Source organism: Cucurbita pepo, chromosome 1 (genome assembly GCF_057944985.1).
Source record: "Cucurbita pepo subsp. pepo isolate OVF chromosome 1, ASM5794498v1, whole genome shotgun sequence".
In the NCBI taxonomy this organism is placed as follows: Eukaryota; Viridiplantae; Streptophyta; class Magnoliopsida; order Cucurbitales; family Cucurbitaceae; genus Cucurbita; species Cucurbita pepo.
The window spans coordinates 2,975,175-2,991,241 of NC_141798.1; the positions used below are offsets into that span (position 1 = coordinate 2,975,175).

At 35.0% G+C, this 16,067-nt stretch overlaps 2 protein-coding genes across 3 annotated transcripts; one reads left to right on the forward strand and one right to left on the reverse strand.

Annotated features, from left to right (window-relative positions):
* The first annotated feature begins 490 nt into the window (after window positions 1-490).
* LOC111801416 (putative LRR receptor-like serine/threonine-protein kinase At1g53440) lies at window positions 491-9,811 on the forward strand. The gene is made up of 24 exons (XM_023685414.2): window positions 491-910; window positions 3,774-3,942; window positions 4,056-4,127; window positions 4,272-4,340; window positions 4,436-4,507; window positions 4,583-4,654; window positions 4,744-4,815; window positions 4,899-4,970; window positions 5,068-5,139; window positions 5,254-5,325; window positions 5,417-5,488; window positions 5,776-5,853; window positions 5,948-6,013; window positions 6,120-6,179; window positions 6,293-6,331; window positions 6,420-6,469; window positions 6,657-7,024; window positions 7,193-7,391; window positions 7,483-7,623; window positions 7,723-7,841; window positions 7,952-8,162; window positions 8,264-8,501; window positions 8,837-8,987; window positions 9,113-9,811. Exons 1-24 carry the CDS (start codon window positions 805-807, stop codon window positions 9,563-9,565), a joined length of 3,093 nt encoding a protein of 1,030 aa, XP_023541182.2. The 5' UTR covers window positions 491-804; the 3' UTR covers window positions 9,566-9,811.
* A 1,130-nt stretch (window positions 9,812-10,941) lies between these two features.
* On the reverse strand, window positions 10,942-14,069 carry LOC111808620 (BES1/BZR1 homolog protein 4). 2 transcript variants are annotated; one of them, XR_002817106.2, is made up of 4 exons: window positions 13,280-14,069; window positions 11,401-12,161; window positions 11,230-11,315; window positions 10,942-10,991 (listed from the first exon to the last, which is right to left on the reverse strand). XR_002817106.2 is itself a non-coding variant. In XM_023694717.2 (3 exons), exons 1-3 carry the CDS (start codon window positions 13,493-13,495, stop codon window positions 11,312-11,314), a joined length of 981 nt encoding a protein of 326 aa, XP_023550485.2. In that variant the 5' UTR covers window positions 13,496-14,069; the 3' UTR covers window positions 10,942-11,311. The 2 variants fall into 2 exon arrangements, 1 of the variants encoding a protein (XP_023550485.2); XM_023694717.2 differs by having other exon boundaries at window positions 10,942-11,315.
* Between the last annotated feature and the right edge of the window lie 1,998 nt (window positions 14,070-16,067).

The following is a 16,067-nucleotide window of genomic DNA, read 5'->3' on the forward strand; positions in this document are numbered from 1 at the left end:
TTTTCTTTTTTCTCTTCCAAACTCCAAATTTAAAATATTAAGCTTGGTATAATAATGATTTAATTTTATGAAATTTATTAAATCAAAATTAATTTTGCACTGTTTAATGCGTGTGAGAATGAGTCCAAATTTATATTTTCAATCCCTCCCCAAACTACACAAAAATTAATATATTAGGTTTTAGACCATTTAAAATTAAAAAAAAAAGACATTTTTTTTTTACTTTTTCTTTTTTAATTTTCTTCTCACCAATTTTTTAAAATACTATCGTTAATTAAAAATATCAAATATACTTATTTTTAAAAAGATGAAAAATATATATGTTTGTATAAATATGTATTAGAAGCTATTAGATTAAATATGGGATTCTGACGCGTAAATGTTTAAATTAAAAAAAAAAAATAATGATATTAAATTAAGAAGTATTACATATATGTTGTCGTGTTATGTGGTGTGATAAAATGTATAAAAAAATATAGCCAAGCCCGATCTGCCATACCATTCAATTTCATTTGGCCTCTCTTACGGGCCCTACCCCTACATCGCTACTTTTTCTCTTCTTCTTCTTCATCTTCTTCTTCATCTTCTGAATCCTTAGAAATTTGCAGAGGTACTTCATTTCCTTTCCTTTTCTTAGTTGAATTTCTGTTCCAATTCATTCTTTCCAACTACTTTTCCTTCGCCTCGAATCGATTCGTTTGTTCGCCTTTCGCCGTCGATTGAAAGAAACTCCCACTCACTCCTCTTCTTCTTCTTCTTCTTCTTCTATCACCGGCAACACTTCCTCTGTCTCTCAACGCCGCCATGGTTTTTCCAACTTCTATATTCACGATTCTCGGTGTTCTTCTTCTGTGGATTTTGATATTCCAGGGATTTGGATCCCACGCTCAGTTTTTGCCCGAAACCGAAGGTACGGTCCTCCGCTCATCCTTTTACAATTTCTGCAATTTTCATTTCACTCTCGATTTTTGCTTGTTTCTGGATTTCTCTTTTTCTCTCGAATTTTATGCGGTTTAGGAGAGGCTGGAGCCTCTGAACAATAGAAAAAGTGAAAAATAGTAGAAAACAAGAGTGTCTAATTCTTCTTGTTCTGTGCGATTTTGGAGAAAATAGAGTGTTAATTAGATTCGGCTTGCTCCTTTTCTTTCCGTGATTTTACTCTCCGGAATCCGAGAGAGAAAATTTCATACATCCATTACTGATTAGTTTATTACATTCCTTTCTTGTTAATCCATTTCGTTTTGCCCTAATTTTCTGAGTGCTACCAGAGACTTGCTTAACTACTGAAGTCAGTTTTTTCTCGATGATTTTCTACGCATTGTGTCCACGTGCTGTGCTATTTTCCCGAATTTTTCTCAGCAACCAATCAGTAGCATTGTTATAATTTATAAATTCTTTTTTCTTTTGCGTAAACTATCATTTTAAATTTTTAGTTTCGTTCTATTTTAATTTTTACTTTTATATAAAATTTAAAATTAGTCTTAATTAGACACGTATACGTATTTTTTAAGTTAGATTGATGGATGCTAAGAATAAATTAGTAAAGTAAAATAAAAGTTAAATAAAGTGAATTTTAACCTTTGATTTCATTATTCCTAATCGTGGATTAGTTAGGTCAGATTGCAAAAACAAATTATTATTATTATTATTTTATATTTCGAGAAGTTAAAAAGTCAAATTATTCTTTTCAGAACGAATATAAAATATCTGTGATTTTCGGTAATATCAATATTCATCGTTATTCCCTAAATTTAGAAAATTACTGGGTCTTATTTTTTCTTTAAATTATAGTAATAGGTTTAAAAATATAAAATAAAATATCAAAATAATTTTTTTTTTAATAATAAAAAGGCTTGAGAAGTTAACTAAAAATGAGTTCAAATTTAATCAGCTTTTGTTGTTTTTTTTTTTTTTTACTCAAAGAAGAATAAGAACAATTTGAAGGAAAAAAAGTAATAACACTTTTTTTTCTGAGAAATTGAAAAATATTAATGGAAGGGAAGTCACAACCAATAAAGTATTTTAAATAGTAAATATTAACGACAAGAATAAGTACAATAATTGTCGTGATATCAACATCAAATTAACTTTTTAATGAAAATAATGTTAAATATATCTAACGTATTCGTAATTTGTAAAGTTTTTTTTTTTCTTTCATTTGTTAATAATTTTATTAATTGGTGTGTTGACTTTTGTTAATTGATGGGTTGACTTTTTCTAATTAGTATATATAAGTTTAATGTTTTAAATTACATCTAGTGTGTCTAATTACAATATTTTAATAATATTAAAACTTTTTATTAGAAATTTAATTTTTTTTCCGACATAATTGATAGTTTTGAATTTATTTAGAATAAAATTGAGATTAAAAAAAGTATATTTTTTTGAAAAATAAAATAAAAGTTACAACTTTTTACCAAATGATAACTGAAAAAAGAAAAAAGAGAGGGGAGTCTGAGGACCCACATTTAAAGCTAAACAGGGACTAGGTGGGCCCCTATCCTGTCGCCGATCCCAAACTCATCCAACCCTTTCACGCCAGATCTGACATTTTACACATAAGAAAGAGACGTTTTTATTTTTTTATTTTTTTTTATAAATATTTTAAATGCAAGATAATATTTTTAAAACAACAGTTTTATATCATTTTATAATTTTTATAGATAAGTTAGAATATATTTTTCTTCCCTTTCAGAAAAAAAAAATATATATATATATATAAGAAAAAGACGGTCTAAAAGATAATTAATGATTTGAATGTCAAGTCTCTTGTCTGAATAATATCATTTTGTTGTGTAAAAGACACATAAATTCCACGTTCTTATCAATTAATTATTCCAAGTCCACACTTTGTAGTTGAGTGTAGTGTAGTCCTAGGTAATGTGGTACACTTGATTGTTTTTTTTTTTTAATTTTTAGAACTTTAATTATAATTTTATTTTTTGTTTTTGTTTTGTTCTTTAGACACTGTAGCATCCTAAGTTTTCTGTAGGAACATGTCTTTACTAAAGACATGTGACAATGTCACGTTCGGCCACTTATTTTGTAATTACTCTCAAATTCAGCTACTTTTAAATGAGCATTAAATTATTCAGCTCCCAGATTGGTAATAATAATCGGACAGCTAAGCAAGCTCAAGATTTGTTCTCCCCACTTGGTTTGGTGTAGCGGTATTAACTCCTCTCCAATTTGAACACCGCTAACTTTTTGCAGCGGTAATAGACCGTCGCATTCTTTTGACCAACTTCTCTGACCACCCCATTTCTTCATATCTGCATTTACTGTATGTTTATTGAATACACTTGCTTTGACTTTCTCCCATACATCTCTTTAATTACTTCAATTCATATCTAATAGAGCATTGAATCCTGATCATTTCTGTCTTTTTTTTCTTCTGAAGTATCAATTTTTGAAATGAAATCTAAACAGACTCTAAAACTAGTTAGAAAAGAAAAAGGAAGTGGGATTTCCCATTCCATGGACTTAAACTAGAGGGGGATTATGCGAGATCCTACGTTAGTTGGAGAAGAGTGTGAAAATCTCTCCCGAAGACGCGTATTAAAACTTTGAGGGAAAGTTCGAAAGGAAAAACTCAAAAAAGGATAATATCTACTAGCGGTGGGTTTGGACTATTACTGCCGCAATCGTTAGAATTAGCGTCTATAGTTTGAATTGTCACTTGCACATAATTCTTTGGTTCTGAACTAAGATAATTAAACCACTTCCAGAAGTTGTGTCTTGATTCGTTGTGCCAATTCGTTTGTGTTGAACAGTGAAAGCCCTTCAAACAATATCTTCGAAACTCAAGAATTTAAGCTGGAATGTTACCCGGACTTCTTGCATTCAAGGTGAAGGCTTTTCCAATGGAGCTTTCCCGGGAAACCAAATCATGAGGAATGTCTCATGCAATTGTACTTCCACTGTTTGTCATGTGACAATCATGTAAGAAACTTATTTCCTTTCCCCACTGATGTGCTTCTAATCTAGCTTCTTCCCCTTATTCTTTTTCTTTACATGTTCTCTTCATTGATATCTTATTTATTGTTATTTCACAGCCTGCTTAAGGGTCTCAATCTAACAGGAACTTTTCCAGATGAATTTGGTAATCTTACGCATCTGCAGGAACTGTAAGTGCTGGAGACTGTCTTTCTTTATTGTGTTAGATTCAAACATTCAAGTCTCCCATTGATGTTTGGAAGTCTGGTATCTCTTAAACGTTTTATTTCCAGTTAAAATATAGAATTCTAAGCGAAGTTCCTCTGATTAAACAGTGATCTTACTCGCAACCATATTAATGGCCAACTACCCACTAGTCTTGCCAATGCTCCTCTTGTCAAACTGTAAGCCATATATTGGACTGGATTTCTTAGGCATTTTCTTAGCTGATGAATAAAACAATTTACTAGTTTGTTGTGTGTTTATCGGTTCCATGCAGTTCTCTCCTGGGAAACAGGCTAAACGGTTCAATTCCCAAGGAAATTGGTGACATTGGCACCCTTGAAGAGCTGTAAGTGATGAAAAGAAAAAATACAGTGTGCAAGTAACTAAGATTTTAGGGTGTTTGATGGCATTTCGGTTGCAGGGTCTTGGAAGACAACCTGTTAACTGGAAATCTACCTCCCAACCTTGGAAATCTGAACCGTTTGAACAGACTGTGAGTCGCATGTCCTTTACCTCTCTTTTTCTGTTGGGTGGAAATTGCCATATTCGGACAATGTAAGGAACTGTTTCTTACCACTGTAGGCTTCTGTCCGCAAACAATTTCACAGGAAGAATACCAGACTCATTCGGAAAATTAAAGAACTTGGTTGATTTGTAAGTTACCAAGAGACAAAAATTTAGTCTTCCACTGTTTTATAAGACTCCATAATTTCTAAGTTCTTAATTAATGTCTGCAGTAGGATAGATGGGAATGGAGTGTCTGGGAAGATTCCTGAATTCATTGGGAATTGGATCAACCTTGACAGACTGTGAGTTTCACATCTACTTCGCAATATTTTCTCATTTATTTGCACTAGTGCTAATATTACAGATTATCAAGGCATTTCTGAAAAGTTTCTTTTCCAGGGATATTCAAGGAACATCAATGGAAACCCCCATTCCTTCTACAATTTCTCAATTGAAGAACCTAACTCAATTGTGAGAATCTCTCAGATTTCGAATTACTGCATAGAATACTCCCGTTGTGTTGGATTGCTTTTTATCACCCCCTCCCCCCTTTTTTCTTATTTATGTGTGCGACTTGTTTAACAGGAGGATATCTGATTTGAAGGGATCATTTACAAGTTTCCCCAATTTGACAGATCTGATAAATATGGAAGAATTGTAAGTTGAAAGTATCTTAGTTTGTTGTCTATATCTTAGAAAAATTCAATTTATAATTACATTTTAATAAAGGGTTTTCCTTTTCATGCAGGGTCCTGAGGAACTGTTTAATTAATGGTTCAATCCCTCAGTATATTGGAGAAATGAATAAATTATCAACTCTGTAAGTGCTTAGTGTCTGATTCTTTTGTACAAATGCTGACAAGTACATTGCGCCTTTCCAAATTCATCATAAATTTTCAATTTTACACCTATTAGTCAGCCAATGGCCCAAGTTCATAAACTTGAATAATTGGTAACGTTTACCTCATTGGTATGAATTAGTTGCTTGTGGATCATGAACAGGCTAATCAAGTATCTAGCACGATGAAAAAAATCTGAGTTGGAAGCTTATATTTCTTATTTAAAAATCTAAAGTAGTTTTTTCGTTATTTTTTTTCGCTCTTATAGGGATTTAAGCTTCAACCATTTAACTGGTCCAATTCCAGCAACATTTCAGAATCTGATCAAGAGAAAGATAGACTTCATGTAAGTGGATAATTGGACACTTCCACTTTGGTTTCATGATATTATCTGTACACCACAATCAACAATGCATTGAATCAAAACCTAATTGATGCAGGTTTCTCACAAACAACTCACTGAGTGGTGAAGTGCCCGGTTGGATCTTGAGGAGCAAAAAGAACATGTCAGTATACCATATAGCCATATATTGACATTCTAGTGGGCAGTGAAGAACTTTGGATTACCGTAGCATGATTATTATTTATGATATATATGTTGGATTGTTGCAGAGATTTGTCTTACAACAATTTTTCAGGGTCTACTCTTGCTAGTTGCCAACAGTCACCTGTGTAAGCTTCTCTACTCCAATGAAAGCAAGGAAAAAAGTTATTAATATTTTCTACTCTGATGAGTATCTCCCCCACTAAAATTACATGATGGCGTTACCTTTTATTTACTACAGGAACTTGGTAGCCAGTTACCCACCTACAGCGAATCATCAGTAAGAAATAAGATAGTTTTTTTTTCTCCCTTTCTTGATTGCATGTCAAACTTGAGTGAAATGACTGATCGGATTTCTGAACATGCAGAGTTCCTTGGTGCCTCAAGAAGGACCTTCCATGCTCCGGAAAAGCTGAATGTAAGCAGATCAAGATCTAGATAATGGACCATGGCCCCCTTATCTTCTCCAATCCAAACACTATTCATCATATCATATATATATATATACTTCAATTATTTGATCTAGATCAAGATCAGATCAAGTGTTCTGTCATGGATCGTAGTTTGAGTGTTTGATCATTTTATTGTTCTCATTGCAAATGCAGATCATTCCTTGTTTATTAATTGTGGAGGAACCAGATTGAGGGCTGATGGGCATGATTATGAAGAGGACTTAACTACAGAGGGCAAGTCAAATTTCTTTTCTGTTTCAGAAAAATGGGCTTATAGCAGTACAGGAGTTTTTCTGGGTGATGAAAATGCCGACTACTTAGCTACAAATAAATTCGGCCTGAATGTGAGTGGTCTTGGCTATAACCAAAATGCCCGTCTTGCCCCTCTCTCCCTCAAATATTATGGTCTCTGCCTGCGGAGCGGAAGCTACAATGTGAAGCTCCACTTTGCTGAAATTATGTACTCTAATGATCAAACTTTTAGCAGCCTGGGAAAGCGTATATTCGATATATCAATTCAAGTGAGTATTCAGCCAGTTTACAGCACTGATACAATATACAGTCTACTAGTGTGTGGATTTAATTTTTGCAGTGAACTTATTATTTTCAAAATTTCTCGATTTAGCTTAGATATGAATGAAGATAGATTAAGAATTTCAGTTGTTCATCAGCCATACTACATTCTACAGGGAAAACTAGTCAAGAAGGATTTCAATATTGTGGAGGCAGCTGGGGGTGTGGGTAAGAACTTCACAGTGGAAGATAAAAATGTTTCTGTCAATGGCAGTACCCTTGAGATTCATCTATATTGGGCTGGTAAAGGAACCACAGCAGTGCCAGACAGAGGAGTTTATGGACCCCTTATTTCTGCAATCACAGTTACACCAAGCAAGTTCTTTCTTGCACTTTTTCATGATCTTTCCTTCTTTTAGATGTTCTATAAAATCACTTCTAATTGATATAATTATTTTTGTTATAGACTTTAAAATTGACGAGGGAGGACTATCAGCTGGAGCACTTGCCGGCATTATAATTTCTTCATGTGCAGTACTCATCATATTGGTCGTTGTATTTCTTTGGATGAAAGGTTACATCTGTAAGAAGGAAGTCCCAGCTAATGGTAAAGTTGTTTAGTGTTAACTATACTGAAATTTTGTGTTTCTTTCAGGTATAGGTACTAAAAAAATTGAAAATTTTCTTCTTTTTTCCCTTGCTATAGAACTTTCTGGCGTAGATTTACAAACGGGTCATTTTACATTGAAACAAATTAAAGCTGCCACCAACAACTTTGATCCTAAAAGTAAAATAGGCGAAGGTGGATTTGGGCCTGTCTATAAGGTAACTGAAAGCATTTCAGTTCTTTTGTATGCGAGAAGATAATATATGTTGCAAATTTTGTTACAACCTTAAACTCTTAACTTGAGATGTTCTTCTTTGGTCAAGGGTAGGGTGTATTGTCTGATGGCGTTTTGATTGCTGTAAAGCAACTCTCCTCGAAATCGAAGCAAGGTAGCCGTGAGTTTGTCACTGAGATTGGGATGATATCTGCATTGCAACACCCAAACCTAGTTAAGCTCTTTGGCTGCTGTGTTGAGGGAAATCAATTGTTGCTAGTATATGAATACATGGAAAATAATAGTCTTGCCCGTGCGCTTTTCGGTAATAGCATGAGTGGCATCTTTGGTTTTGTGAACTGACTCTTTGAGATTGGTATGACCAACTAAATCTTGTCTCGCTTGCTTCCTTTTGTTTTACTCAAGGTCGGGAGGAACAAAGGCTTCATCTTGACTGGCGAACAAGGAAGAAGATATGCTTGGAGATAGCTAGGGGGTTAGCTTACCTTCATGAAGAATCAAGGCTGAAAATTGTTCATAGAGACATCAAGGCCACAAATGTGCTACTCGACAAAGATCTTACTGCCAAGATTTCGGACTTTGGTTTGGCTAAGCTTGATGAAGAGGAGAACACCCACATCAGCACACGAATTGCTGGAACCATGTACTCTTTCTCTCTCTCTCTACCTATATATGCACACGTGTATGTTAGGAATCATAGATTTCCACGATGGTATTTGCTTTGGACTTCTCCAAAAAGGCCTTATACCAATGGAGATGTATTCCTTACTTATAAATTCACGATATTTCCTAAATTAGCCAATGTGAAACTCCCTTCCAACCATCCTCAACGGTGCTTGCATGCATAAACTTATATAGATGTGTGTAACCCGTGAAGTTAACCTAGTTATCATTCTTAAGCATTCAAGAACTGATGGTACTAGTTTCTCAGATGATACCATTAATATTTGTACTTCGGTTTTTTTTGTTTGTCTTCAGCGGTTATATGGCACCAGAGTATGCAATGAGAGGATACTTGACAGACAAGGCAGATGTTTACAGCTTTGGAGTGGTTGCTTTAGAGATAGTTAGCGGAAAAAGTAACACAAATTACAGGCCGAAGGAAGAGTTCGTCTATCTTCTTGATTGGGTATTTGCCACTCATTCTCTGATTCTTGCTTGGAAGCGATGGAAAAAAAATGCTGATTTTCTAATCATTGTTCAATAGAGGGCATGAGATAATGAATGATTTTGTTTTGTGTTTGGTACTTGAAGGCCTATGTACTGGAAGAACAGGGTAACCTTCTAGAACTGGTAGATCCAGACCTTGGTTCAAAGTACTCATCAGAGGAAGCAATGAGGATGCTGAACATAGCTCTGTTATGCACCAACCCATCTCCCACTCTGAGGCCAACCATGTCGTCTGTGGTGAGTATGCTTGAAGGCAACATTCCAGTCCAAGCACCCATCATCAAGCGCACTGCATCAGGCCAACATCCAAGGTTTAAAGCGTTTGAGATGCTCTCACACGAAAGCAGATCGCAGATTTCAAGCTCAGCATTTTCGGAAGAAGCTGCTGAGGCTCAGAAAAGCATGTTAATGGATGGGCCATGTACGGATTCCGCAGTATCCATTGACAGCAATGACAAGAATCTCTACCATTCTGCGTCCAGTGATCCCATCCAAAATCATCGTCGTGTTGATGATCTCAAACCGTCAGATAAGTAATTCATGGAACACCATATTTATATTTACTTCTTTCATTGCAGGCTCTGTGTTATTTAAGTCATTTGATTCTTTGTACAAATGAAAGGAAATGCTCTCTCAAATTGGTTTTTTTTTTTTTTTTTTGGCAACATACTTGTGTGCATACTGCATACCATGTTGGAGCTCAGCTGTCTTTTGGCAGAACAAATGAGATGAAATGAACTGTAAACAAATTGAATTATATTGGAAAATCTGATCATTCTTACCCTTTTTATACTTTAAATTAATAAATATACTCCCGGTTTATCTAAAAAAAATAACCATAGATTTTCAAAATTCATAACTATATCTTCAAGAGCCCTTATAAAAGTATTGTGCGTCTAGTGGGTTCGGTGTGTATAAAAGGGGTACATGGAACTATGTGCATGAAATTGATGCACATCTCGAGCATAAGAAATGAAGTAAGACGAAGTTCAAGGCCTTGATTTTAGGTCCCATTAGGAATGAAAGACATGTTTGTATGTGTTTGCATTTGTCTAATACTCATTCTCTTTCGAACTTTTTTTTAAGATAAATATCAAGAGTATTTTCTGCGACTTTTGGTGATTGCTATACAAGTCATTAGATATCACGACTCCTAGTGATTGCTATACAAGTCATTAGATAGTCACGATAGGATTGGGTTTAGCTTATGAATTTGTTTCATATATTTTCAATGCTTCAATTAAGAATCAAAAGATTCTTGCTATGTGTGTGTATATTTATAATGATTCAACCCTTTTTTCAATGATACAAAGCACTAAGAACAATGATGAAAGAAGACATGGCTGTCAAAGAGCTGAAGTTTTGTATATCAAATAATTAGAAGTGTATATGAATTGTGTTTGGATTGAAGAAGATAAGGAGGAGGCCATGGTCTATGGAGTGTGATCAACAAAAGGGTAACATTATAATTGAGATTGAGAGCGACTTCCCAATGTCCTTATTCCATTCTCTATGCCTACAGAAGCCCCAAATTCTGTCTCTCCATACCTACTTTTCTTTTATGTTCTAGCCCCTCAACTATTAAATATTTTGTTTTAGTCCCTAAATTATTATTATTATTTTTTTTTTTGTATAAAAAGATAGTGCCCATAAAATTTTCATGAATTGTGTAGATTTTGGACAGAAACGTTCATATGGTAGACACAAAAATAAAAGATTTATAACTTAAATCTATATTAATCTGAAATGTAATATTACAAAATTTAAGGTCTAAAAAAAGCGTACAATTTGAACTTAAAAAGGGTAAGCACAAGAGTTTCAAATTCAGAATGATGGAACAAACTAAAGGCTGAGAAATTGTTGAAGGTGTTTAAACTGGTGCAGGACAAAGAATGATAACAACAATGACATCATTGAAGAAACAAAAAGTTGCACTCTCTCGATATCCATAAAAGTTCAGCCACTGTTGCATATGGATTATCACAGCTCATTCAGCATTTTATCTATGACTTATGAGCCAAAAGATTGAAGACAAAGCAACTCATGCATATACGACACTAACAGTAGAATTTCAGTTTCGAAAAGTAAAGGGCTTTGAACCACTTGAACATCTGTATATATGACTTAACGAGGGAAAATTAAAATTTGAAAAAAGAATAATAATGGTGGTGGTGGAAGGGAGCAGAGCCAGTCACGCTCACCTTGATCATGATCCCAATGTCACAGTTCTCTCACCCAGGATTTGCAGGTAACTATTTCGTAATATGTGCTGTCCCCATCACGTTACCTTTAAAGAAATGGGTTGTGAAGTAAGCAAAGAGAAGCAGTTTCTAAAGTAAATGAGTTTTGAAAGTTGATTGGTATGAACAAACCTGGTCCTTGAGTTCCCAAGAGTCAGCTCTAGGTCATCTGAACCACATTCTTCATGAATCCGTTCTCCTTCCCATGCCTTCACAATTCCTGCGGCATTGCTTCCAAATGCGAACTCATCAGAGATCACTTCTGACATTGGAATATCTGCGGTGTGATCGGAGCCTGCTGCAATGGCAGGGGAGCAGGTCCCACTTTGACCAGGGGTCCACATACGAGATCCTCCTCCACCATTCATTGCTGCTTCCTTGAAACCAAATGGGTTAGTAGAAACAAGACTAAATGTTGGAGAATTGGGCCCACCCTGAGGAATCCTAAGGCCAGCAAACCATTCTGGATTGGGAACAATCTGACGTCCAGGACTTGGAGGAGTCGAAGATGGCAGGGAGGAATTATAGTGTGTACTCCATCCTGGAAGTACAGACTGGTCCTCCCAGTCGGCTCTCAGTCGGGGTGTTCGAGCAGTTGGGGAACTCAGAGGAGGAGTAACAGGTGCACTGATGGAACCTCCATGAATATAGTGATTGGGAAGTTTAGATGAGGATGCCGAAGATGATGAAGATGAAAGGTTTTTGAGCCATGGGATTAGTGAATTGCCATCAGCATTCATATTAGCGACATATGAGGATGATGCTGGACTTGGAAAAGAAGATGAGCCAGGGCTTGGATTGAATGAAGCACAAGGACTTGGTTGGTGAGATGCGTACAGACTTGCGGATGCCGATCCGCCAACCACATCCATACGTTCAATTGGCTTGCATCCCTGCAAATAGATGAGAGAACATAAGTATGGACAAACTAAAACAGATGATGATACCATGATGATGGGATAGGATGATCTAGCATGTATAGCCGCTTGAAATCATCCTCAAGTTAAGTACAATTTAAAAGAAGAACAAACACTGAAAATCAAGCAACAATCAGCTAAGGGATTATTTCCATCCTAGTTCACCCCAACATATATCAAGCTATAAACAATTCATGTCGTGCCATAACATGTATGATTTCAATATTCCCCCAATTTCTCTAGTGCAGGTTAGATGCAAAAGCGATTCAGCAGATTATAGGACGTCAGGGGGTACTTTACTTCCTGAACCTAAAATAATGAAACTGCAAAATTCAATAAAAGAAGGAATCCGTGACAAGACATAGGATAGAGCCAACTCCAAAATGAAAGGAGAGAGATAGAGCTGATAAAGGCACTGTTTGTGTCGCCAACTTGCCATTGAAAAGAAAAGCAAAAAAGAGAAAGATCCCTCTGACTAAATCTGCCACCATAGAAAGGAAGAGCGGTTACCAGGCTAAATACCAGCCAAAAGTCCTGAAAATCACAAATCCATATGATGATGGTTAAATGAAGAAGGGCACTTCCTCGAGATCTGAGTAGTCCCATGGCCTCAGATTATTAGGCATCGAGAGCCTAAAAAGAAGCATGAAGAATCTTGTGCTTCACGCGTATAAGGGATAAAAAGAAATCAAAACGTCTACCTCACCGCAATTAGATAACCTGACGCCGACGAAGAAAAGGAGCACAAAAGGGGCAATGGGTCAAAAAAGGGATACAATACAACGCTCCTCTGGTTGTCCAAAATGATGATGACTGCCCTTTAGAACATGGAACTTATACTAGACTCAAACACCTTGATGCTCCATTTTCAATTTTCCCGATTGGAATTCTCAACCATGGCCATGGATTCTTGGAACAGCTAAACAGGACCGTCCAATTGGCTCAACTAATTCGAAGTTAATAATGTATCTTTCAACTCAAAGCTAAAGAAAGTGGTATCACTATTTTCATCAATATTAAAGAGATGCAAACGAAATTGAATCGACTTCAAGTGAACAGAATGAATCCCAAACAATAAAAAGAAACATAGTTACCTTACGATAAGTGGTACCATCAGGTTCGACGCTCCATCCTGCCTCGTTGCAGAGAGCTTTAAGCACCTCATTGTTATCGCAATGCTTGGGAAGCTTGTAGTTGCCATAAATCCTGAGTCCAGCAAAGATCTTAGCCGCTATAGCTCTTCTCCTTCTCTCCCTTCTCTTGTTGTTCTCCCGCTCCCTCCATGTTGGTAGCCTCGTCCCCGACGTCATTTCCACTCCACACACACACAAACAAACTCAACCAACAACCTGAAGTTCCCACAGCTTCAACAGATAGATCAGAAAGCAATTCTTTCGAATTGCCTCCGTCTATCTCAAGATGAATATAATACAATTAGAATCACAAACAAAACTTCACAGCAACACAGAGAAGAAATCTTTCAACAGAAATCAGCTAGAGTCCAAGGATCGAAACACGAATAAATCGACAGGGTAAAAACGTCTCCCGCAACTTCGAAGCACTCAAATCGAACACGAAAGACAAAAGTTTAGGAAACGGAATTGCGTGAGGCTCTGAAACAACCAATGAATCGGGCTGAAAGAAAAGTACAAACCGCTGAATAATCAGACAAGAAACAACGAAGAAGTAGAAGAAGAGCTGAGAGATATCCGAATCCGATACCCGCCGGAGGCTCCGGATAGGCGGCGGCGATCGGATCTTAGATCGGACCACCGTGGACGGCGGAAGAAAGTGAGTTTTTTTTCTTTTTTTGACAAAGCCCGGGAAATCAGAGGAGAAGCATTTCCATGAAAATGGAAGGGGTCGAAGAACAGAACAGAACAGAAACTAAACGAGCTGAAGGGCATTTTATTAACCAATATTACCCTTTTATTTACCATTCTGCCACTCTTCCCTTTTTCAATAAATCACTCCGTCATTTTCCGTTCACTTTTTTTACCCTCCCTTTCTTTCTTCTTTTTTTTCTTTGCCTTTAAAACTTTTTATTTCGGAAAGTAAATATAATAAAAATTTTATTGTAAAAATGTTTCTTTATTTTATAGAATCTCATAAATGCTTTTTTTTTTCCTTTCTTTTCTTTTTTATTATGTGTGTTTTCCTTTCTTTTTTATTATTACACATTTATAAACTTTAAATTTATATTAAAAAATTTATATGTATGACTGACTAGCTATTTTCACCCACCACTAAAGGGATCATTAGTTGTGATCGCCAGTGAAGGTCGTCAAAGTAATCATTGGAGGAGTTATCAGTGTGGTCTCGGCAAAAATTGCTAGAGGAAAAAATAAATATTTGGTGTAATTTTTTACTTATTTTAAGTTGAATTGAAAAGTTTAATAACAAAAAATTATAATTAAAATAGAGTAGCATTTTATAAAAATGGGATTTTAGTCATAATGTTTAATAATGTAATTAGTGAAAATGGGAGTGGAAAATAGGTAAATAGAAAAGAAATATAAAAAAATTATAAAAAAAAAAAAAAAGGGAGGGGGTTGAATAACCGTCTATGACAGAAGAACCAAAGGGAGTTTGACACGTGGCGGATGTAGGGAGCGGTGTTTCTCAACGGTCTCTGTCAATTGCGACACGTGTCGGAGTCCGGCCCACGTGAGAGAGACAATGGAAGTCGGGTCGGGTTGGTTAATTATTGGGTGTATGAAGGAGCAGTACATATTGATGGGGACGCGGGTGGTGTTTGGCTCTGCTTTGTCTGCTTTTTTCACGTGACCCCCCCACCCTCATACCACGCCAATTAGCACGACTTTTAATCTGTGGGCCCCACACCCACCCCTACTCCTTTTTTTTCTTTTTCTTTTTTTTTTTTTAATTTATATATTTCATTTTAAATTATATAAGTTTCAGTAAAAAATGTAGTGAATGAGCTAAATTAACAACATTTAATATATTTACTTTAATAATTGAATCATTAATTTTAGTATCTATCAAGCTAACAAACAAATGTTTTTTTCTTTTTTATTTTTATTTATAAAATTCAATTTTTTTATTTAATGTAGGAGAAAAACTCCTAAATTTATGAATTTGTATCATTTTTTACCAATTATTGAAGTGAGAATATTTGACATAAATTTATTACTTTTAATTTATAATAAATTTTATGGTTATCTATTTTATTAAATCATACTTTAAATGAGAGAATTTGATAAATTTGTTAGGCGGGAAAATTAAAATTTTATTTTAAATGAAACTAATATCTAATATTAATTACGTTCAAAAATGAAAAAAAAAAAAAACATAATTCTATCCAAAAAAAAAATTTAAACAAAATTAACAATAATAAAAAATAATGGAGAAAAAAAAAGAAATAAAAAGTTTAAAGAAAAGGGAGTGCGTGAAGTCACACGCCAAGGGAAAGCGAGTGAAGAGGATGGAGAACAAAAGCACGTGCAAAAGCTGAGGGAAGACTGGTCAACACTTTGACTCTCCCACATTTTCTATTCTTATCCTAACACTCCAAGTATATGCTTCACTTTTTAATACATAAATGTTTTTTTCTCTATTTATTTTTTTTATATTTTAATTAATATCTATTTTATTAAATATTTAACAAGCAAATAATATTCACAACCAAATTAAGCCACCTCAGACAGATAATGTCAAAATGTTAAGAGATAAATTATACCTAATTTAAAAAAAAATTATGCAAACTTACTGAATTTCAACACATTCACCAAACAAAAACTATGGCGGTAAAATTGGTTATTATTATTATTATTATTTCCTTTTTATTCATTTCAATTCCTTTTAATGATAATAATAATTATTGTTATTATTATTATTATTCCAAAACTATAAGCACCAAAC

What these genes read in the sequence shown, in the direction of transcription:
- LOC111801416 (XM_023685414.2), top strand. Translation starts at nt 805, where the DNA reads ATGGTTTTTCCAACTTCTATATTCACGATTCTCGGTGTTCTTCTTCTG. An exon ending in TTAAAGAACTTGGTTGATTT is followed by an intron (nt 4,816 to 4,898) that starts GTAAGTTACCAA and finishes TAATGTCTGCAG; the next exon opens with TAGGATAGATGGGAATGGAG. An exon ending in AAGAGAAAGATAGACTTCAT is followed by an intron (nt 5,854 to 5,947) that starts GTAAGTGGATAA and finishes TAATTGATGCAG; the next exon opens with GTTTCTCACAAACAACTCAC.
- LOC111808620 (XM_023694717.2), bottom strand. Translation starts at nt 13,495, where the DNA reads ATGACGTCGGGGACGAGGCTACCAACATGGAGGGAGCGGGAGAACAAC. An exon ending in ATGGTACCACTTATCGTAAG is followed by an intron (nt 12,162 to 13,279) that starts GTAACTATGTTT and finishes ATCTATTTGCAG; the next exon opens with GGATGCAAGCCAATTGAACG.